Raw genomic sequence first — 24,600 nt, forward strand, 5'->3', positions numbered from 1 at the left:
TTAATTTTCTCTCATCTTTTACTAAAAAAAAACCTTGCTAGAAGAATGTGACACATTGAGATAAATTACGTTTTGAAACCGGGGTTTGTTCATTAAATATATTTGATGTTTGAAAGTGTTATGATTTATTATTATAGATAATGACAGTAAGCTAATACACATGATTTGATTGACTAAATTAATAATTATTAATTAGATAAAAATAATGGAAATAACTCATTTGGTTTGATTGATTTACTTTAATTTACTTCCCCTCTTGTGAAACTTACGGCTAATTTGCGAAGATGGGGATGAATGATGATGATATGATGAAATCGATGAATGGACATTCACAAACATCCATGCCTAGGCCACGATTCGAACCCGGGACCCCTGGCATCGTAGCGCGATGTGCTAACCTCTCCGTCACGGGGGCGGCTAACTAATTTGGAATTCAAATATCACCTATCCCTCATCGTCTCATAACTAATGACAAATGTGTGTGTCACAACGTGGTTGATCTACACCTCAATGTCACACATTCCAGTACCCTCCAGAGTGTACTTCATCATCTCTAAAGTTACTTCATCCAAAAACACACTCGTATGTCCTTTTCATCCCGTTCAAAAATGCTGTTATGCAGCAAAGACAGCAAGGGAAACTAAAACGGCAACTTAGAGAAGCATAAAAGTGGGGAAAGAAGGCTGTAGAATACAGAAATATTTTGAGGCAGTCACATTTTATTGTACACTACATATAAAATAAAATGCATATTGGGGGGTGATTTTTTAAATATTGTCACATTTTTCTTCTCTTTTGTTGAGAGGTGTTCATTTTAAATCAACCTCCCTCACCCTACGGCCTGCCCTCCTTCACCCGCAAAAGTATTCCGGGTGAGTATGTCACCATCCGGATAATGAACACCTCTGGATTATAGATCGACTCCTGCATTCCACCCCCTCCCCCATCTCCGAAGGATCGTCACTGACAACGTGAAATCACACTGTCATATGCCTCATTCGACATACCACATCCGTTTTTGTACTTGACTTAGTGAGAAGTATTGATGTTGGCAACAGCCTAATAACGGATTTCTTCCGCATCATGTAGTCTGTTCTATGAAAGTATGCTAATGGAAGAAAAACGTGTAAATTACATTGGATTATACATTTTAAAATATATTTTCATTAAAGGTTTCTGTTTATGATAATAATACGTGGTTATTGTATAAATTACAAACGATCACGTGAACAGCAAGAAAATAGCGCCAGTTTCGAACATGGCGACTTCCATGCGAGCAGGAAGGTCTCCCGTGTTTTCAGAGTCGTTCGGAAATACAGCCGTTTGAAAAGTGGCAAGAAGCAGGTTGTTCTTAACGTTTATGTGACGTTGTGTCGGTGCTATTCTGAGCAAGCAGTGAAGTTGGTGTCCAAGTGTAATTGTGTGTCTCCGTCTTTGTGTTTTCGGTGTGGTGAAAGAAAGGAAAACGACCGGTCAAGTTGCGAGTCCCGCGAAAGAAACACGTTGTTGCTCGTATAAACAAGTACACCGATTTTGAGATAAGCTCAATACAACGCGAGGTGCTTTCATATTCTTTCAGTCAGTGAGCCGTCCTGTCCACTGTGGGGAAGATGTTGATAGTGATGATTGATGACGATCTCCCCAATTTTAGCAGTCGACGTTAAATCGCCTTTTGTGCCACGTTGAGTTCCTTTTCGGGAAGTAAATTTGACAGACCGTACTCTGACAGGAGCAATGCACCGAAAATGCCTCAAGTTCAAAAAGGAACTGCTGAATCAAGGTAGAAAATACATTACTTGCATGAGACGTGCGTAAATAATGTGCTTATTATCGTCTTCTTGTTTTCTACTGCACGAGAAACCGAAAGAAAGATAAACAATGTTTTTTTATTCCCCGGCTTATCTTTGTTTAGCTTCTGCTAAAACTGGCGGTATATTTGTTGCACAAAGGAGAAAACAATACTCTACATGTCAACAATGTTGTGCAATAACTAGGTGGAAGAGGAAGCAATAAAACCAAAAGGCTTGAATTTGCTGAAACGAATCTCTCTCTCTCTTGTATAACTTTGGCGCTGTCATACTGAGAGAGATGGGGGAAGGGGGATCTGTTAACCCAGTGTCAGATAAATTGAACTTTTGGCGTAGAAAAATATGTTCATTCTTGAGAAAGAACACGTATTTAATCACTTGTAGAAAATTTATTATACTTCAATGTGTAGATTATCAGTTAAAATAAGAATATGTTTTTCCATGTTACGTAAAATTAAAGGTTGCGAGTGAGCAGTATATGATGGCCGCACCATTCACGAACAGCTGGCGCGGAGTGATACGTTACTCGAAGTGAGATGGTTGTTTACAGAGGGTCGGAAGGTTCGTGATTCTTACTTTAGTTATGATGACATTAATAAGGGCTGGTTTTTGAATGTCTAGTCTGTTAACTATCTGCCAGTAGGAGAAGAACACAATCTTAAGCTGCAGCTAAATAATCCTAACATCGCATTTCAAAATACCTGGCAATGCTGAAGCACAGTAATATTAGGAAATCAATCTGCACGCCATCATTTAGTATATTTTCAAACCAAACCACACCTGTTTTTTAAAATGTGAAACTAAAGTGCATGTGCACTCTCTGCTCTCGAAAGCACATTTTAGCATTGGAAACAATAATTCATTCTGTATGATTATGAAATAATTTTAAGAAAAGTGCGTACTACAGACTTGGCTTCCTTCTAATAAAGATTTATTTATTTATTATTTTGTCTTTTTTTACATGGCAAAGTTAAGGCTTTGGAGCCTTTTCTTCCACTTGACCATGTTTACAAAAATTTTTGAATGTGGAATATTGAAATGTTCAAAAAAGAAATGAAAAAAATATATAAAAATTACAGAGGAATAAAAAAAATACAAATAAAAAGTACATATAAGAATGGTAATCTAACCTATAGATACGGGCACACACACTACTCACAAATACATATTTTTGCCCTTACACATGAACACATACAAACAAATACAAATGCATAACATTACACTTACTTAAACACAGTCCAAAATGATATACCTTGACGATAATTCATCTTAACTATTACGTTAAATTATTTTTGTGCCTTACGTCCTTCTATCATTCTCTGCACCTGCCACTTTATTAGGGAAGTCAAACATTTAATTTTCATTATATAATATGTGTAACTTGAACAATTTTTTGAACGTCACAATTGAGGAAGAGACATGAATTTCAGGTGGAAACTTGTTCCAAAGGCTTGCTGAGGTAACAGTAAAAGAATTTGCATAAAAGTTGGATTTGTGGAGTTTAATGGAGAGCAGAGACCTTTCATGCGATCTGGTCTGCTGTGAAAGTCGGAAAGATGTTGAAATCAGTTATAGAGATATTGCAGGTCTTTTATTTGGAGGATTTTGTACAGTAAAATTAACTCATGAAAATTACGTTTATCATTTAATTGAAGCCACTTGACCTTTGCAAAGTACGGTGCCAAATGCTCTGAATATTTTAGATCGAAAACAAAACAAATGCATGCATTTGAGACTCGTTGGAGTCATTTAGCTTGCTTGTGATTGACATCCAAGAAAGCAATGTCGCAATAGTCAATAATGGGAAGGACAAGAGTCTGGACCAGTTTAATTTTTATGCATTGAGGGAGGAAGTTTTTGAGCCGATAAGAGTGAATGCAATGCACCGAAAGCTCTTCTAGATACCGAGTTAACATGCTCTGCCCAGGTGAGATGGTGGTTGAGTATCACACCCAGAATTTTTACAGTAGTGGAGAAGGGCAGATACGTATCATTTACATTGAGTTTAGACAGGCTAGATTTATCTATTTTGCTCAAAATTTTAGGGGAACCTACAAGAATACACTGTGTTTTAGAAGGGTTTAGATGTAAGCCATGGTGTGCAGACCAAGTTCTTATTTCTTTAAGGTCATTGTTCACAATTTCTATTTCATGCAGTATTTCTGGTGGGGGAAAGAGAAATATAACTGAAAATCGTCGGCATAGATATGGTATTTACAGCAGTTAAGCACCGTCGGGAGGTCGTTTATATACAGAGCAAATAAGGGGGGGGGGGGGTTGAGTACAGTGCCTTGATTGACACCACAAGGAATGTTTTTCCACAAAGATTTTCCATATAGGTCAACGACACATTGTTGACGTTCTTGTAGATAGAAGCAGAACCAATTAACCGCGGTGCCGGAAAAATTGAATAATGATGATAATTTAGCGAGTAGAATTTCATGATAATGGTTTTAAAAGCTTTTGTAAAGTATAGAAGTGCCAGAATCGTAAGTTGTTTATTGTCCATGGCTAGCCTCATGTCATCGGTTATGTTGACGAGAGCTGTGCAAGTGCTGTGGTTACTTCGAAATCCAGACTGAAAAGGATCTATTAAGTTATTCCACGTTAGAAAGTCCCGGGCTGGCTCACTAACGAGATGCTCTAGAGCTTTAGACAAGGTTGGGAGGATGCTGATTGTTGGTAATCGTTGACGTTTATTATGTTGTTTGTTTTAGGTATAGGGTGTACCAGGGCGAGTTTCCAAGACAAGGAAAATGTGCCGGTCATTAAAGAAAAATTAAAAATACGAGTGATAGGAGCCAGTACGTGGTAGAGATTTTTTTTTTAATCATGAGGATAGAAATTTATAATAATTATTTTTTTACAGCACTAAGATGCCAGGGACCTTGGGTTCGAATCCCGACATGAACATGTGTGTTCTTTGTGAGTGTCCCTTCACCAATTTCATCATATGATCACTCATCCTCATCGTTGCCGTTAGCCAAATGTGGCAGAAAAGCGAAGCTAAATATCAAAGATTAAATCAAATCACATCAAATTATTGTTTTCAATTTCTCTGTAACATGCAGAGGCTGTCTTTTCTTAAAGATAGTTCAAAACATGTAAATACTTTTCACAGACACAGTATAATGCACATGATTTCCTTGTGACAGTTTAGTGAACATTTTTCTGATCTTAAAAGGAAGTTGACACATTAGTTATTTATTTGTGCATTATAGTCGAAATATTATACTTGAGAAAATTTACTACAGTGTTGCCAAGTTTGAACTTACAAAATGTAATCTTCATTGTCGTACCATTCTGCTCCGCTACTTGGTTTTCATGATCTAACAAAACAAACAACATTATCACAAGAAATCTAACAGTATAAACATTAATACACTTGTTTTTCTTTTCCTTGTAGGATTTCCCCAATGACATAGTGGTAGCATCATCGCCTTGTAATCAAGGGGTCCTGAGTTCGATACCTGGTAGAGGCACATTGGTTTGGATACCACTTTAAACTCTAGGACCAGTCCCGATGTACTTAAAACACCAACTCAATCAATCACAGTAGAATTTAGAAATTTGTTCCTAATCATTATCATCTTCATTCTTCCCTACGTCAATGAGAAGTATGACACTACTTTAATCCACAATATTTGTTAGAGTGGGTGAATAGATTGTCACAGATATTGGAGGTAGTTGAAGATGTCCATTTATCGGCAAAAGCAGATCTTTCTGCCAAAGCTTCAAATATTACCGTTTTTATAGTCTATTCTAGCCAAACCTCTCATGAGCTACTGGAAATGACCCCAGGAGCTACCAGTAGCTTGCGATCGACGGTTTGGCAATCCCTGTTCTAGGTAAGCGAACCTGTGTAACCAAATATATTGTGTAAGTTGACAGGTATTCATGTTTTACTGATTTGTTTGTGAATTATACACATTTGTTACTGCAGTCTCTGGAGTTAAATTCTTACCCTATGACTATGACTCGTGTTTCTCAGCATTCAATAATTACCATTATTTTTAATGATTATATTTTCATGTCTGATTTTTTCAGTGACGATATATCACATGGCAGTGCAGAATTGGAATGTGAGAGGGAAATTACTACTGTCACATCGCAGAAAATTCACAATGAAGAATACGTCTCTCTTCATCCGAAATTGCCTGAATGCAGTTGTTCCTCAAAAGCAGAAAATATAAACATCAAGGAAACATCATTGCACAAACACAGCATAGGTGAAGTGGGTGATATTTGTGGAGTTGTTCTATGATATTACCAGAATCAAAGCCTGATATAACCAGAAACTTAGATGTGGCGGAACAATCGGTTGTCTGCAAATCTGAACTCAAGGAAATGGAAAATAATTTTGACATAGGAGAACTAAATGAAATGTTATTTGTGAAAACAGAATATGTGGAAGAGGGGATAGTTGTGAAACGTGAAGCTGAAGAAATCCCAAGTATTAAAACAGAAGAGCAAAATATAATGAATGTAACAGATATGGATGTGAACAACTCAGTAGAAGATGAAGAATATAATACGAGGTAAGCAACAATCTCTATATTACAATGCAACAGTGTTAATAGATTTCTCGGAATGCTAGTATAAGAGGGTGTTCCAGAAATATATATGATGCATTTTTCATCATAGTAGTACAAAAAAAAAGTTGAACTTCCCCCAATTGGGGTGGGGGTGGGGGGTCATTCCATACCAAATCATATAAATGGTCATTTTAGAAGAGTAGTTTCATTTTTAGTACAAAGGTTGGTACTTGTTTCTAGATATCAAAACCAATGTGCAAGAAATCTTTTGCTGAATGTAATGTTGAGAGCCATGTTGTTGAAATTTCAAATTACATTAACTGATAGAAATCACTGGCATGTATGAAAGTTACGATGTGTAACTGAAACTTACTTTTGCATAAGCGTGAACAAAATTAGTAAACTGAAATGTTACCTGTAAGGCACCGTCTTGTTGATTTGCTACATGAAATCTTACTTGCCATAATCCCGTGCCGATAAAGTCATCCTGACGTTACGATTAGAATCCTTCAAATCCTCTGTCAATCCTGTCCACAGCGCCAAATTGATAGGTTCAGAGTGCAGGACATGGTAATGTAGATTTAAGTTGCACAATATAAAAACCAGACGGTGAACAATTAACAAATTTAATAGAAACTGGACGTTATCTCCGAAACATTCAAGTACATTGAATCATGATACAGCAAGAATACACACAGAATACATCTGCTTATGATTTCTCCTCTTCTGGCCGTGAGGACCAAGCCTTGTAGCCATACGCTTAATACCTGGACCGTATCAACTTCTTTCTAAACTGAAACTGACCTCTCTTCCAAGCCAAAATGCGTTGTATTTATACTCAAATTTTCAGCCTCGAACTCCGGCCTTTAGGTAATTTTTTGATACAATGTTCTGAATTATAACAGATAAATATTTGGAATATACATAGTTCTGCTTTGAGTATTTTACAAAGAAAGTTTACATATTCATTTGAGTTAATAATTATTTCTTTAACGTTGATAAAACTTCTTGACCACGTGGCAATTGGACGGAGGTGGCGACGTTCGCTACAGGTTGTAAGAAACAAGAGGTGCAGACATTGGGAGTGATCATCATTTTGTAGTAGCTAACTTTAAAATGAAAATTCAAGCTCAGAAGAAGAGAATGGAACAGACAAGGAAGCGGTATGATGTTTGTAAGTTGAAGGATAAGAATCTCCAGGAAACCTTCAGGATTGAACTGAGAAATCGGTTCCAAGTATTTACCAATGAAAGTGAGCAGAATGAAACCATTGAAAGAAAATGGACAAAAATCCGATCTGCTTTCGCAGAAGTAAGTGAAAAGGTTCTGGGCTTTAAGGATAAGAGGAAAAAAGATTGGATGTCTCTGCAGACCTGGGAAAAAATTAATGAGTGAAAAATAGTTAAGGAGGCAATGAACTCAAGCAGGACAAGGGCAAGGAAGGCAGAATTGCAAACAAAATATACAGATAAGGATCGAGAAATAAAGAGTAGTGCTCGTAGGGATCAAAGAAATTGGGTAGACAATCTGTCTCAGCAGGCGGAGGGAGCAGCAAAAAAAGAGGAATCTTAAAGAACTATACAACATCACAAAAGTTCTGTCAAGGAAACAGATGCAGAGAAATCGACCAGTGAGAAGTAAAGATGGTACCCTCCTTACGAATACTGAGGACCAACTGAAATTGGAAGGAGCACTTCTCTGCAACCCTTAATTGTTCTGTGGATGCTCAGATAGACCAGGTGGAAGAGGAAGATGATAATGACCCCAGTGTAAGAATTAGGACGAATGTTCCAACAGTAGGAGAGATTAAACAGGCTCTGAAAGAGGTATGTAATTGTAAAGCAGCTGGTGTCTACAACATACCACCGGAAGTGGTGAAAAGTGACATAAACACCCAAACAGCCCTTATTTGAGAAGATATGAATAGAGGAAGTGATGCCTAAAGACTGGAGGAGTGGCCTGTTGCTGAAGCTACCGAAAAAAGAAGATACATCAAAGTGTGACAACTGGAGAGGTATAGCACTTCTCTCCATTCCGAGTAAGATCTTCACTAGAGTTATCCTAAACAGAATTAAGGAACATGTTAACTTGAGACTCGGAAGAGAACAGACAGGGTTTCGACCAAATCGCTCTTGTATTGATCAAATTAACACCTTGCGGATAATTTTGGAGCAATGTATAGAATGGTCATCTTGTCTCTATACAGTTTTCGTTGACTTCAAGAAAGCATTTGACTTGGTCAACAGAAATGCAATGTGGAAGAAAGTGAAACGATGTGGAGTGCCCACAAAAATTATTGATCTTATCCGAGAAACTTATCGTGTAGGCTGTGTATCTGAGCCAATAGATGTGCAGTGTGGAGTGAGGCAAGGTTGTATATTATCACCTACAATGTTCCTGATTGTGATCGATGCAGTGATGCGAAATGTAATAGGAGGGAAAAGACGTGGTATCCAATGGGGATTGAATAACAGACTAGAAGACCTTGATTTTGCAGACGATTTCTTGTCTGAAGCACATGGTGATATGCAAACAAAACTAGCAGATCTGATAGAAAGTGCAAAGAAAGTAGGACTTGTGATTAACTCCAAGAAGACCAAAGCACTGAGGATTAACTCCACAAAAACAGACCCGTTTAATATTGGTGAAGAGATTATTGAAAATGTGGATAGCTTTACTTACCTGGGTAGTGTGGTGACAAAAGATGGAGGGGCTGCACAGGATGTTTCTCAACGTATCCAAAAAGCAAATGGTACCTTTGTGAGGCTCTATCCAGTATGGTAAAACAAGAAGATATCTATGAAGACCAAACTTTGTATTTTTGGAAGTAATGTTAAGTCTGTACTGTTATATGGGTATGAGACATGGAAGGTAACAAAAACTATTACCTCTAAACTACAGACCTTCATCAATCGCTGCCTAAGAAAAAATTGAATATCTTTTGGCCAGAAGTGATTCAAAACCAAGAAAATCTGGAGAACCCGAGGTGTCCATACAAATAAAGCGGCAAAAATGGAATTGGAGGAAGGAATGAAAATGAGGCTGTCGAGAGAGAGGCACTAGACTGGAACCCGCAGGGAAGAAGGAAAAGGGAGGCCTAGACAGACGTGGCGAAAATCTGTTCACACTGAGGCCTTGGAGGAAGGAAAGAGCTGGAATGCAGTGAAGAGAATAGCCATCAGTATGACCAGGTGGAGATGCTTTGTTGATGCCCTATGTTCCACAGGGAACAACAGGAATTAAGTCAAGATAAAACTTCTTACATTTTGGAAAATTACAAATTTAAACGTTCTGCCATTATCTAATCACAGTTTGGGCTTCCCCGATAGCACAGTGGTAGCATCGCCTTGTAATCAAGGGGTCCCGGGTTCGATACCTTGTGGAGGCACATAGTAAAAGGTAATATTAGTATAATGAGGTCCCCACCTTAGGGTACCTTGTCTCTTAAAAAGGCACCCGAATATCGGATCACATTTTCAAGGCAATTACAGATTTCCCCCAACTGAAATCGAAAAAGATTCTAAACAGCTTCCTCGGGCTTATTAACTTCATATGGAAGTTCTTATCTGGTTTCCATGTCCCCACGGAATGTTTATTTCGCTTGCTGAAAAAGAATGTCAACAGGGTGGCGACAGACCTGGAAAACCGGGAAAAGTCAGGGAATTTGAGGTGTCAAAAAAAGTCAGGGATTTTTGTCTTGATTGACTTTATTTTTAAGATATCGTTATGGAACTCTGCACGGGAACAGAAAACCTTGTTGCTAAGTTTCGGCTTCAACTTTTAAGCCCCTTTTATGCACAACACAACCATGGCGCCAGAAACCAGTGATCACAGGAGGAGAGAGAGAAATTTCCGGTGGGGCAGAAAAATGTGTTAAGCCTCTAAATATTACGTGGAAAATGCATTGAATTATATTTTTTTTCTTGTGCGTATGGGAGTAGTAACGGGGCAGAACTGTCAACAGATGGAGGGGATGGGAGCAGGTGGCACCGTCCGATAGTTGTCGGACGTCGTAGTCAGGCATTTTGTTGGGCAAACTGAAGGAACATGGAAACAAATAGGCTCCATTGATACATACGATTTTTGTCGAATATTGCCACCCGACAAAGTATCTCACTACAACATGCAACAGAAATTGCATGTATGGCACTCTTATGGAATTAAATTTTCTTGGATGTCTTCGGACTGCAACATCCAACAAAAATCGCATGCATAAACAAGAAGAGCTTTAGACTGCAAATATGCTGCTGGAATTTTATTACTCTTCTGGCTCACTTCACCTTATTTAATGTAGCAGTGATTACGAAGGTTTTCTTTCATCATCCTGATGTATTACTTACTGGTTTCGCACAAGTTAACAAACATTTACAATGACATTGCACTATTCTTAGATACCAAGAAGAATCCAACAAAACGGGATATATATTGAATACTATCATCAAAAAGTGAAACATAAATCTGCATTGGTGAACGTTATAAAAATTTGGCAAGTGCATGCTCCCAACCTCAAATTTACTGCAGCACTAGTATGGCAATGAAATTAACGCCACTCTCTGTCCTGTCTGTTTAAACTCGTGAGAGAGGGTCATTAATCTCTCACTGAGCGAATTTAATGTCCAATATTATGAAATTAAATACTAATAATAATAATAATAATCCGTCGCGCAACAGCCCATGAAGGGCCTAGGCGTACCTACTAATAATAAATACGTAAATATTTTAATATCATATTTACTCAAATCATTGAATTATAAAAGCATATCACTTCTTAAGGAATTGACTTTCCTCTGCCAGCCCTGCTACATTTTCACTTTTCATCTACTGATTTATACGAGGGGTGCCCAAAAAGTAATTTCTAATTCGTAGGGTCCTTGATTTTTTGCACACGCGAAAACAGAGAAAAATGTCAATTCTTGCGAAGTTGTGTTTATGAATGTGCAGTGATGTCTGGACACATTTTTTGCCCGTTCGAAATATCGAAATAATGCACATTTAGCAGAAAATCCGAATTGTTGGCGTTTTTAGCAATTTTTTTTTAAAAAATGTCCTAAAACAAAGAAAAATTCAGTGAAATCCAACATTCTTGTCTTTTCTAGGCTTAAAGAAACAAAATGTGCCATACTGTGTACATAGAACATGCATTTTTTCCGAAATTTTATTCAAGAGTAAAGTATAATGCTTGTTATATATGGAATAATTCCAACATCCACATTAAATCATGTATTTCCCACGATTTTTTCAGCTTCTATCAAAACAATTTGCATCACAGAGCAACGTGACAGGGTTCTAACAGGAGATTGAGTGCGTATCTACCGTCACATGGGAGCTGCATCTTCAGTATTTGTTGTGCGAGATGTGTTTTGAATTACCAAGCTAAGTGCGCACCATCGTCATTTGTCGAGCGAGAAATAATAAAGCTCAGTCATTAGGGCATATGACTACCATGCGAGAGACCCGGGGTCGATCCCCTGCAGGGGAGAACCAGGATATTTTCCACCTGTTCAAACTCCTCCGGCCCCATCCCAGAATTGTATCTTGTGGGTACCTGGAGGAAACTTTGGGGGGGGGGGGTAAAGGTAGCCAGGAGTGTGGTGCTGTTCACATCGCCCCCACCTTCTGCTGTGATCAAGAAAGTGTGGAGCCCTAACTCCACACCCCCTAGATGCCTTCATGGCTTGGTGCTAAGCACAGGGGAACACTTTACTTTTACTTCCTCAAAAATCTGTTCCAATATATCAAACTGTCACGAAAATACATAGACCATGTGACCTACAATTTAAAATAATAGTTTAAAAGCACAATGGAAGTATGAAGTATAAGTTTTGGTATATTTGGCAGAAAAATGTTCTAAAACAAAGATGCAAATTTTGGGAAACGTAACACTAACAATCCAAAAAAAGATGATGCCAATTTTTGGTGCCATAATATATTGGCTTCTCTCACTTGAGATTGCTTGATTTAAAATTTGTGGGTGTGTTGCCATTTATGGTCATTATGCACCCTTCAGTATATATGGGGAAAATTCCCTTCTCTAAAACCCTTACCTTAAAATTAAAAAGGGATTGTGGAAAGAAACTTTCCCAAAATAACTTCCAAGATATCAAACTCTCACAAAGAGGCGTAGGCCATGTGACTTACAATTTGAAACAGTAGTTTAAAAACACCATGAAGATATAATTTCAGGTATTTTCCAGAAAATGCCCTAAAATTAAAATGTGAATTTTGGGAAAAATAACTTTGAATAGAAATAAATAAATAATAATAAAATAAATTCACCAATTTGAACAAATATACAAAAAATCAAGGTTCCTACCAATTAGGCATAAATAAAACAAAAATATCAGTAATAATTTATTGCATTAGTAACAGTGACTCCTAACCTAATTTTCGGCATAATCACCACCATTGTTCTGGCATTTGTCGTAGCATAGCACTAAATTTTGAATGACCGTGGCATATGTGTCTGACAGCAAAGACTGGAACTATCTCTACTGCAGTGTAGCTGTCAAATCCTTGTCCTGCCAGAAACCTCTTCAGTTAAACAAAGAGATGAAAGTCTGTATATGCAAGGCCAGGGCTGCGTACAGGCACCATTGGAGCTTTTTTCAGGATGCCCCTCGTATATGAACTTTCAGAAGCTCTTACGAACAGTGTTTTCCTGTTTTAATGTTTGGTTAGCTAAATCAGGTACCTATACAATGCAATTCTATAAATTGCTTGCGTCAAATTTCTAATACCTACATACCCTTTTCGTCAGCAATAATGGTATAACTGCATGTTGTCATTTTTTACACTACTTTACTGTACTGAAGCAGACATCCCATTGATAATGTAAGGAAATATGACACCTTCTTTTGTACAATTCAATTGTTTCACTTATATGCAAGAATTAAGTTGTTTGCTTTACAGAGAAGAGAAGTAGCTTTATGCATCGAAAAATGAGTCTGCACTCATGGTTATTGCAAGCAGAGGGTTCCAAACCTGTCGAAATATCAACATATAATACCGAGAATGGCTAAGGAGATTAATAAATTACAAAATGTATTTCTTAATCAATCACTCTTCACTCTAATCTCATTTAGTCGTAACTTTAAAAATAATCAAGTATTTTATTTTAAACTTACTGCGTATGATAAAATTTCGTAATCCTTCCCTAGCTTGTGAATTGTAATATTTTTCGAAATTCACTATTTTGCAGTTTGAATCAAATCATAGAGAAATGAGAAATGAAGTCAATTTCATAGAAGATAATATTGGTACTTAGCAAATCCATACCTGGATCTGTATGAGTTTATTATTTCCACTTGCGAAAACATAGATTTAGTTTAGTTTGTAATTGTCAGGGGAAAATGTAAATTTTGTCCTGGAAAACCTGGAAAAGTCAGGGAATTTCATTTCTGCTTGTTTGTAGCTACCCTGGTCAAGTTTCAATGGACCAAAATTCACCAAGAAGCTTTTAATAAGTTACGATTCACGGAAGAAAACCTTTGCATTCGTGGATGCCTCGTACGTGGGCATTGCTGTGGCCCTCCTTCAGGAAGAAAAATACGGTACGCGTTCTGTAATAGCATACTGTAGTCGCTGTCTTACCGACACTGAGAAGAAATATGACGTTTTCACACTTGAGATCACAGCAGCGCAATATGTACTAAAGACTTTTAGGTATTTTCTCAAACTCTAAATTCACGGTTTTTACAGACAATCGTGCGCTTTCTTATTTCAAAACAACCAAAGCCAAAAATTATTTGTTAGTGAGGAAGGCAATTTTTTTCCAAGAATTCGACTCCTATATTCAACATATTTCGTTGGCTAATTATGCACTGGCAGACTGCTTAAGTCGCCAACCTGTGAATATGGCTAATTGCGATGATGAAGTTGATTCTGATAGTGAAGACATGGCGCATCAGGTATTTTCCATCCAAGCAGAGTCTTTTGACATGGCTTCTGCACAAAAACAAGACCCCTACTTTGGCACCATAATTAAAATATTAGAAGATGACCCCTCAGCTAACCCTAAGTATGAAAAAAACAGTGTATTCTTTCACTCTTGAGAACTGTCTGCTCCATGGGCTTACCAGATTCGCAAACGGTTACAAGAAACAGATTTGATTACCCAAAGCGAATCGTAAAGAAGTGTTCGATCTTGTGCATGCTAATCAGAACATGAACGCTCATCAGGGAGCAGATAAAACATACAGGCACGTTGTATCTCGATATTACATACCAAATATGAAACGATACGTGTACGATCAAGTGAAAAAGTGTGTGTCGTGCCAAATAGCTAAACGTCATCCTGGCACTAGGCAACACACATTGCAGCATTCCGAAGCGGAAGAAGTTCCGTTCAAGAAGATTCACTTAGATGTTTGCGATCTAATATGTAGCAGATATTGAAGTTCTTGCAATTGTTTCTCATGGCCTGTCTTTATCATTCGCTTCTCTACTTCACTGTTGGTGTGCTGTCCTCCTATACTTCACTGTTGGTGTGCTGTCCTAAGTTTCCACAAATTCTCTTCATGCAGTGATGGTGGAATCTCTCCAGATACTTGTTGAGGCTGTCGATGACATGTCATGAATGATGACAGAGAGATCTACATCAATCATGTATCTAAAAGATACCTACTTATCATATTCTTAAAAAACTTGAGATTTATCTAAAAGCATGCTGTTTTTTTATATTTCATAATTATGTAATGGAAAGGGATAGTATTAACCTTTAGTGGATGGATGGGAAATATACAGCCATCATGTGTATTTCCATTGAGGAAGGATGGAATATACAGGGTGGCTCAATAAGTCTCTTAACACACTCGGTACAAGGCTACTGCAGCACACAACATAGAAATGGTGACGACCAATCGTTGCCAGGCCAAGGGCGGACCACATTGACGCCACCCGCATGGTCGGCAGCCATCGTCAAACCAACATAATATTTTAAATGAAAGGGGGTCATGCGATACATCAATGTGAGCTAGAATTTCACCAGGAAATCAACTGTGACATTTGTTTGCACCTAATTGTTGCAGAGGTAACAGTACCACAAAAGTTATAACACATGCTCAATATGGCATCTCTGTTGCGCAACACACATGTGCAAATGTCACTCCCATGACCTTACCACATTCTGCAGAACCTCAGGAGAGGTTTGGAGTTTTGTGAGTGGGCCCTAGGACAACTGCAACATGACCAGCCCTCGGTAGCAAGATTCTTTTCAGTGATGAGGCTAATTTTTATGTGTCGGAGGAGATAAATAAGCAAAATCTGCAGTACTGGTTATCCGATAATCCACATTGGACAGATCCCAGCAAGGTGACGGGAGGTGGGTCTTTGTTGGTCCATTTTTCATTGAGGGCAACTTAAATGCAGAGCGGTACTTGCTTCTGCTATGGGGGGAGATCTTACCATCTTTGCTGTCCGAGGATGGGAGCTATCCTGAATAGTTTTAGCAAGATGGTGCCCCACCACACTATGGGATGATGGTCCGTCAGTACCTGGATCCACAATTCCCTCACCAGTGGATTGGTTGCCGAGGGGCTGTTGAAATGCCAGAACGCTCAACTGACCTGACAGCATTGGACTTTTATCTCTGGGGACATCTGAAAACCATGGCTACGAAAATCAGGGATGTGGCCTATTGCGTGCATTGTTGTTGCCTTTCCTGCAATCTCTCCTGAGGTCCTGCAGAAATTGATAAGATCATGGGAGAGACGTTTACACGTGTGTGATCTGCAACAGGGATGCCATATTGAGAATGTGTTATAAATTTTGTGGTACCGTTATCTCTGCAACAATTAAAGTTAGGTGCAAACGAACATCACAGTTGGTTTCCCAGGGAAATTCTAGCCCACATTGATGTGTCGCATGACCCCCTTCCCATTTAAAATTATCACGTTGGTTTCAATATGGCAGACATCTAGATATACCTTTAAATTCATTATTCTATAGTACCTCTCCTTTCTTCTCTAATACCACCTAATAAATGTGTTCTCGGTAACTTTAAGAGTAAATGTGTGTTGTATGTATTGATAACGATTATTTCTAATTACTATATTTTCATGTCTGGTTATTTCAGTGACAATGTATCAAGTGGCAGTGCAGAATTGAAATGTGAGAGGGAGATTGCTACTATCACATCACAGAAAATTCAAATTGAAAAATTCAACTCTGTATCGGAATTGCCAGAATCTAGTTCTTCCTCAAGAGCAGAAGATATAAACAACAAGGATACATCATTGCACAAATACAGCATAAGTGAAGTGGGTAACGTTTGTGAAAATGAATTGGATGATGTTGGTTCCATGATGATATTAGAATCAAAGCCTGATATAACTAGAAACTTAGATGTGGTGGAACACTCAGTTGTCTGCAAATCTGAACCCAATGAAGTGGAAAATACTCTCGAATATGAGGAAAGTAAATTTGACATAGGAGAACACAATGAAATGTTATTTGTGAAAAGAGAATATGTGGAAGAGGGGATAGTTGCTGAAGAAATCCCAAGTATTAAAACAGAAGAGCAAATTATAACGAATTTGAACCACCCAGTAGAAGATGAAGATGAAGATGATAATACCAGGTAAGCAGCAATCTCTACATTGCAATGTAGCAGTGTTAATAGTCCTGTTTGGAATGATAACATAAGAGGGTGTTTCAGAAGTATAGGGTATGCTTAACCTTTGGTGGACAAATAGGAAACTGGCTTCCAAGGAAAATGTGGCAGGGATTAATGTGCCATTTCTTGAAAACTACACATGATATTTTAGTCCTCTCTTGTTTGTTGATCTGTATACATGTCATGGCATGACATACTCAAATTAAAAAAACAATATATTCTTTGCCACTATTATTAACAAAGGTTGAAAAAGACCGTTGGTTCCCTCTGGGTATTCTGGGACAGATCATATCAAATGGGCTGTAACTCCTTCACTATGGCTTTTTGCTGATATATATTTCCCTTTTACATGTATTACAATAACGAGAAGAAAATAACACTTTCACAACGTGCGACAATTTGGGGTCGAGGAGGAAATGCTCAAGTTTCAAAATTTCTACAAAATTATGACTTCCTGAAGTGTTGCATAATTTCCATTTTTCAAGTTGCGGGGAGGGAGGGAGGCATTACAAATCTTCAGAGAATGATATTTTGTTGTGCTTCATTCTATATTTGGATCATCCAGTGTCCATAGGGCCAACGCTAGAAGCAAAATTCTGATAATCTTTCCTGTAAGCTGGCAACATTACCTCTCTCACGCATTGTGATTATTTTCTCCCCAAGAAGTATCTGCCTATTTTCAATGAAACTTTGCATTCTTGTAGCATGTACTACTGCCACATGCTACATTTTTTCATTCACTTTGGTCTATTGTAGTGGCTACATGCCAAAAAACATTTTTTTTATTATTTCCTTTTTCTTCCTTTAACTTTCATTTTTGGCAGGTGCAATGGTTATGGTTGATGAAGATTGTGTCTCATGTGAATGTCTATTGCAATTTTTAGCTCGCAAAATGTGTTATAACCGAGAAATTAGTGATTTTATGTGGTATCAGTTATGATGTAATGAGTGACATTATTCTTCGAAAGTTGAAATACTTAGTGGGTTGGGAAGATTGTGTTTCATATGAACATTTATCATTGTTTTTAGGATGCAGAGATGCGTTATAAGTAGACTTCGGATTTTAGGTTTTTAACTTATTTTTTTCCTTTGCAGGTAAATAAGAAATAACAAGTTACTTCAGCGTTTCATTAAAAAACCCAACAACTGATGAAGTTTTATAGTGCCTGAAATAACATATTTTGCTTGCTAGAACCTATTTTAGATTTATGCACCTAAATCAAACCTTTCTTTAGGTTTTTATATATATTTTAAGTTTTTTCAGGATTTTTATGTCACACAGAGGCATTTGCTCGGTTTGATACAACAAAAAATCAATGACTAACGTGTTTGAAACATTTTCTGTTCATTTCCCTCTCTTTATTTTCCACGCAGCTTTTTTTCCTTTCCTTCTTCGATAAAAATAAAAACTAAACTGTGAAAAGCATCAGGGCATTTATAAATATGTATAAATTCAATGAGATTTGGATTAATGAAAGTTGCAATTTTCCACGTCTATGTAGAAAAATTAATGTACTTCTTCGTTCCTTCCATCTCCTCGTTTCTAACAGTCTTCGCTAACTCTGCAAGGAATTTATCTTATATTTGCTCAGAAATGATTGAAGTGGTTTCCACAAGCCTGCTCGGATCCAGCGGTTCGTGGTCTTCATTCCCCTCAGCCATGGAGAAAGGCAACAATGAAAAGCCCTGCATCTTTTCACTTTTAGAGAGACGAACTTTGGGTAGTTTGATACCCCGAAGCAAATTTTCTCGTCGTTTCTTCTTTGTTTGCTTCGCGCTTTGTATAGTGCACAAAGCACTGAGATCGGCAACTGGTTTCTGTGCAATATCTGACGAATCGGTCACAACTCCATCTTCCATCTCGAATTTTACGTAACATTCATCATTTTCATCTTCCAGGAAGAATGTTTCCTGCGCTGCGGGCAACCCGTCGTACTCAGACGGATGAGTGTTGCATATTTCATTTCTCGATAGAAAGTCTACCAGATTTAGCTCTCCTTTCACGTATTTGATGAGCAGAGGGTAGCGCGAGAGACGAGCGGTCCACCTTGACATCTTTGCGCTCTTGTTTTTAGTGCTGAAGATCATAGTCGGCGCACTGTGGTCCGTAAAAACTTCCACTGCCGGAGCGTGGCAGATGTACTTGTCGAAAGTCTCGACTGCAAGGAGCAAAGCGAGGAATTCTTTGTGGGTTGTGCTGTAGTTCTTCTGGGCCTGTGAGAACTTTATACTTCCAAAGGATACAACATGCAGTTTCCCTCCTTGGTCCCTCTGTCCTAGGAAGAAACCGGCGCAGGCACAGTTATTGCTCGCATCGCTGTAGATGACGAACGACTCATTCAGTATGGGAATGTACAGAGAAACGTTATTCTTTACAGCTTCGTTCAGTTTGGTCAGGCACTCTTTCGTGAACATCCGTCTACCGAAAACGAACTTCCTTGCGTAACATGTCAGTGAGAGGACTCGTCAACTCTGACATGTGGCTAATGTGACCTTTCAGAAATCCGAAGAATCCTAAGATGCTCTAGAGTTGCTTCACATTCTTCGGAGCCCTTATCTGGTCCAAATACTCAGTCTTGGATGGGTTGCACTTCACTTGCTTGTGAGAAATTCTGAGACCCAGATAATCCACTTCTGAAGTAAAAAGTTGCGACTTCGATGGTGAAAGTGTTAAGTTTGTCTTGTGCATTCTCTCCAAAACCTCTTTCAGCGCGAGCAACAATTCTTCCTCTGTTTCTCCATAAACCTAAATGTCATTGTAAAATGCAATGCATGATACACCCTGCAGCTCTCCAAGGACAATATTCATCAGTTTCACCAGTGTTAGGAATCATGCTCAATCCATAGGGACATCTCAAATAGCGAAAGATTCCTCGTGAAGTGTTGAAAGCCATGTATTGGCACGAGTTTTCTTCCAATAAAAGCTGGCCAAAAGCGTTTACCAAATCTAATTTACAGAAATATATAGCCTTGCCTAATTTACTTAAAGATTCAAACATATCCGGGACTTCATTCCTAGATTTCTCTGTTACTGCGTTTGTCTTTCGAGGATCCAGGATCACCTTGTATTTATCCCCTTACTTGATTAACAACGGTGAATTAATGTAATTAGATTTGCAGGGCTCAATGAAACCCTCAGTTAACAGCTCATCAATACAGTTGTCCATTATTTCCTGGAGTTAAAATACAAAGCTTTGAATAGAATGGTGTCCTATCAGTTAGTTCTAATTTGAGCTGTAAGATGTGTGTAACGCCAGGTTTTTCAGAAAAGACGTTACTGTAGATGTTTAAAATATCTGCTAATTTCTTTTTTACTTCTGGTGAACGTTCTGCCCATCTATCCTTTGTGATTTCGAGCAAGAAAGAAAGTAACAGAAGACAAAATGGCAATTCAAATAGACAGGGAGTTCATTGCCAAGTTGCTCGGCAATGCGCACTTGGAAGGAAGGGCTGAGGAAGATATTGTTGGGGAACTTGAGACTTTCTCTAAACCTTATGCAAGAAAATCCGGCAAGGACGGGCGAGGAGAAAATTAACAAAATCTTGGAAAGAAGCAACATTAACATTCCGATCTTTAAGGGAAACGTCGGCGATGTAAGTCTACATGATTATTTGTATGAATTATGCAATTATCAGGAAATCATGAAAATTTAGGATACTTTTCTCTTAGATAGAATCTTGCGCTTTCGTTGAAGGAAATCGCCGCAGATTGGTTCAGACTTTTGAGACTATTCGGCACTTTTAGGGAATTCGAGAAGGCCTTTCTGGAAGAATACTTTAGTGTCGATTACGACTCGGAAATAGCAAGGATCATTCAGAACAATTACCAGTCACAAGACCAGTCTCTTCTTGCAATGAGGGAGAAATGGGGGACAGAAGACGAGGTCATTCAGCATGTTTTGAAATTTTCCCATCCTAAATTCAGAACACACCTGTACAACAGAACATTCGCAACAATCAAAGATATGGAAACCCATTCTATGGACATTCAAAAGAGAGTGTATTCAGAAGCCCTCTACTATTGCCCGGAACTGAGGGACAACAGTTGACCACATGTGTCCGCCGCTCCGTTTCCAGGGATTGAACGGGCAGAATGTTCACCAGAAGTAAAAAAGAAATTAGCAGATATTTTAAACATCTACAGTAAAGTCTTTTCTGAAAAACCTGGCATTACACACATTTTACAGCTCAAAATAGAACTAACTGATAGGACACCATTCTATTCAAAGCTTCGTATTTTAACTCCAGGAAATAATGGACAACTGTATTGATGAGCTGTTAACTGAGGGTTTCATTGAGCCCTGCAAATCTAATTACATTAATTCACCGTTGTTAATCAAGTAAGGGGATAAATACAAGGTGATCCTGGATCCTCGAAAGACAAACGCAGTAACAGAGAAATCTAGGAATGAAGTCCCGGATATGTTTGAATCTTTAAGTAAATTAGGCAAGGCTATATATTTCTGTAAATTAGATTTGGTAAACGCTTTTGGCCAGCTTTTATTGGACGAAAACTCACGCCAATACACGGCTTTCAACACTTCACGAGGAATCTTTCGCTATTTGAGATGTCCCTATGGATTGAGCATGATTCCTAACACTGGTGAAACTGATGAATATTGTCCTTGGAGAGCTGCAGGGTGTACCATGCATTGTATTTTATGGAAGTTTGTCGAATTGACGCACCGTGTCAGAGCTAGAGGATGCCGAAATCGTGTGAAAATGGACTTAACACCTCCATATGCTGACAAATAGTACTCATAAAGAAGATGCGGCACGATATCCCCAAAGAAAACACACCTGGGCTAGCGAATGATGCACAAATCGCATGTCGAAAATGAATGCTGCAGGGATTCCCCACAAGAAGTGAGGGATTACCGGGAATACGTATGTCCGACATGGAATGCAGATATCGAATTGGGGTACAAAGGAAAATGACGGAGGTCACAGTACATGATGAACATTTTGCCAGGAAGTGTCCGAAAAGCAGGCTGCAGAAGGGGATTCCTCAGAGAAGAGGGAGGACAGACATGTGCATGCATGAGCTGTATGATGACACAGACGTACACAAGTACAGTAGAGCGTCGATTATCCGATCGTCGATTATCCGAACGTCGGTCAACCGAACGACCGCTTAACCGAACTGTGTACTCGCTTGCACCTGTTACTCTCCCACCCTACCGTCCATCATCCCCCTCACTCCCAAACCAAGTTTCCCACAGTAGTCGCTGCACTGAGCCACCGCTGGCGGAACATTGCTTCTAATGGGGCCTTCATAAGGCGCTGCTGACCGGCCAAGCCGCCAGTCGCTGTGTTTCAACAATCAGCACACTTCTGTCGGTGTATGTATTGTTCATGCAAAATGCGTATGTAATATGTACATATTTTTGTTTAATAAACTGTACCACATACTATATATTCCTGCTAAAGTTGCCTTTGTACGTTACTTTGTAATACTTAAAGAGATGCCTGTTTTTATGAATAAATTTACTGTACAGTACTTCTTTTTGGCAAATAAACATGTACAGTTCGATTATCCGAACAAACCAGTTTTCCGAACACCCATGTCCCCCAATTACTTCGGATAATCGACGCTCTACTGTAGTATTATTTATTGGCTGTGGAAATGACATACGATACATATCACAGACGCTGTTCAAAATGTCCACCAGCCACATCTACACACAGACGGCATCGGCGTAGCAGGGACGCTCTGGTATGCTCAAATACGTTGGGCATGTCAGTGATCATCCCAGCAGCGAGGGTAACCGAGCAACAAGGTCCTCCACACTTTCCACGGGTTTTTCGTAGACCAGCCTCTTCATTTCGCCCCACAAGAAGAAATCTAGCATTGTGAGGTCGGGTTAACGAGGTGCCCACAGAACAGGTCTACGCCTACCAATCCATTTATCACCGTATGTATTGTTGAGTACAGCTCTGGCTCGGCGGTCAAAATGTGCAGGGGCACCGTCATGTAAGTTAAGGTAGAACTTCCCGTAGGAACACACAATAGTTCCCACCGGACAAAGTATTGGGCAACACGTACGGACCTATCAGGTTGTTCCCGACAATGCCACACCACACATTCACTGCGAACCGTCACTGAAAATGACGCTCAATGATTGCATGCGGGTTTTGCACATCCCACACGTGACTATTATGGGTATTGAAGACGCCTTCTCTTCTCAGTCCACAACACTGCATTTGGAAAATTGGGGTTTGCAAGGGTTTGTTGCAAATACCACTGACAAAAATCAAGGAGTAAGGGAAAGTCCGTCGGCTGCAGGTGCATCCTCTGCACTTTGTATGGGTGCATACCCTCATCGTGCAGCATGCGTAACACATTGGTATGGTGCATGTGTTGCACATGGGCAATGGCACGGGTGCTGGTGCCTGGCGTCTCCCGTATCCTATCCAACACTTCCTCCTCAAATTGGACACTGCACACACTGCACGGTCTGCCACGATCCCACACCATAGGTCTTACAGATCCAGTTTCACGTAAACGAGCATCCACCTGTTGAAACAGGACATGTGATGGTAGGTGTCGAATTGGAAATCGTTCGCGATACACACGCCTTGCCTGATGGCTGTTTTGGTGTCTCACCGTAAGCGAGATGCATATCGGCATATGGTGGTGTATGTCGCCATTGTCAGATCACAAAGGAGCACACGAATACGTACAAAACTAACTTGTGATGTACCATTCACGACTACAGCACTGAACACTCCACACAGGTGTCCACCCCTTACAGACAACACAGATGGTACGCACTACATACTTCCTAACGGTCACTTTAGCAATGTGCTCAATTTCACCACACGCCTCAAGATGAACACCTTGCGACAACACGCGTAACTGACAGGCATATCGCTAGTCGCGTACACTGATGCGTTGTTTGTAGGTACGTATACCAGCGATAGCGGACCGTGACAGGTAGCATCCCGCTGACCGCCTCTAGCGGAGCTTTATGTACTATTACATCTTCCGTCGTAGTATTTCGAGCCGATATCAGTACTTGCTCGTCGTTTTCTCACGTGTACGTACGTATTTCATTTCTACGTACAGCCTTGGATACTACTTGTGTACGTGTGTGTCATCATAGTACACCTCTTGCACATGTTGTCTGTGTCCCCTCTTCTCTTGGGAATCCCCTTCTGCAGCCTGCTTTTCGGACACTTCCTGGCGAAATGTTCTTCATGTACTGTGACCTCCGTCATTTCCCTTTGTACCCACATTCGATACCTGTATTCCATGTCGGACATACGTATTCCCGGGAATCCCTCACTTCTTGTGGGGAATCCCTGCCGCATTCATTTTCGACACGCGATTGTGCATCATTCGCTAGCCCACGTGTGTGTTCTTTGGGGATATCATGCCGCATCTTCTTTATGAGTACTATTTGTCGGCATATGGAGGTGTGAAGTCCATTTTCACACGTTTTTGGCATGCTCTAGCTCTGACACAGTGCGTCATTCGATAAACTTCCATTTACATTTTCGTCTTCATTTCACTTGGCGATTCACCTCCTCCGCGTTGTAAATGGATTTTTGCACCACCCTGTATATACGTGTAAATCATTTGCAGAAAGTACACTGAGAGCTTCGGAAAATCACTGCACTGCACTTAGTCGCCTAATATAGA

General features: G+C 39.3%; 1 protein-coding gene across 2 annotated transcripts in view; it reads left to right on the top strand.

The window, feature by feature from the left end:
- Positions 1 to 24,600, top strand: part of LOC145981856 (uncharacterized) — a 93,929-nt gene that overhangs the window by 13,800 nt on the left and 55,529 nt on the right. For both annotated transcript variants that reach the window (XM_083115306.1, XM_083115305.1), the window contains exons 3-4: positions 5,856 to 6,346; positions 16,416 to 16,919. In XM_083115306.1, coding sequence (XP_082971432.1) covers positions 6,069 to 6,346; positions 16,416 to 16,919 — 782 coding nt within the window. In that variant the 5' untranslated portion in view covers positions 5,856 to 6,068. The remainder of the gene's footprint in view (positions 1 to 5,855; positions 6,347 to 16,415; positions 16,920 to 24,600) is intronic.

Source organism: Lepisma saccharinum, chromosome 30 (genome assembly GCF_977018435.1).
Source record: "Lepisma saccharinum chromosome 30, izLepSacc3.1, whole genome shotgun sequence".
NCBI classification, from domain to species: Eukaryota; Metazoa; Arthropoda; class Insecta; order Zygentoma; family Lepismatidae; genus Lepisma; species Lepisma saccharinum.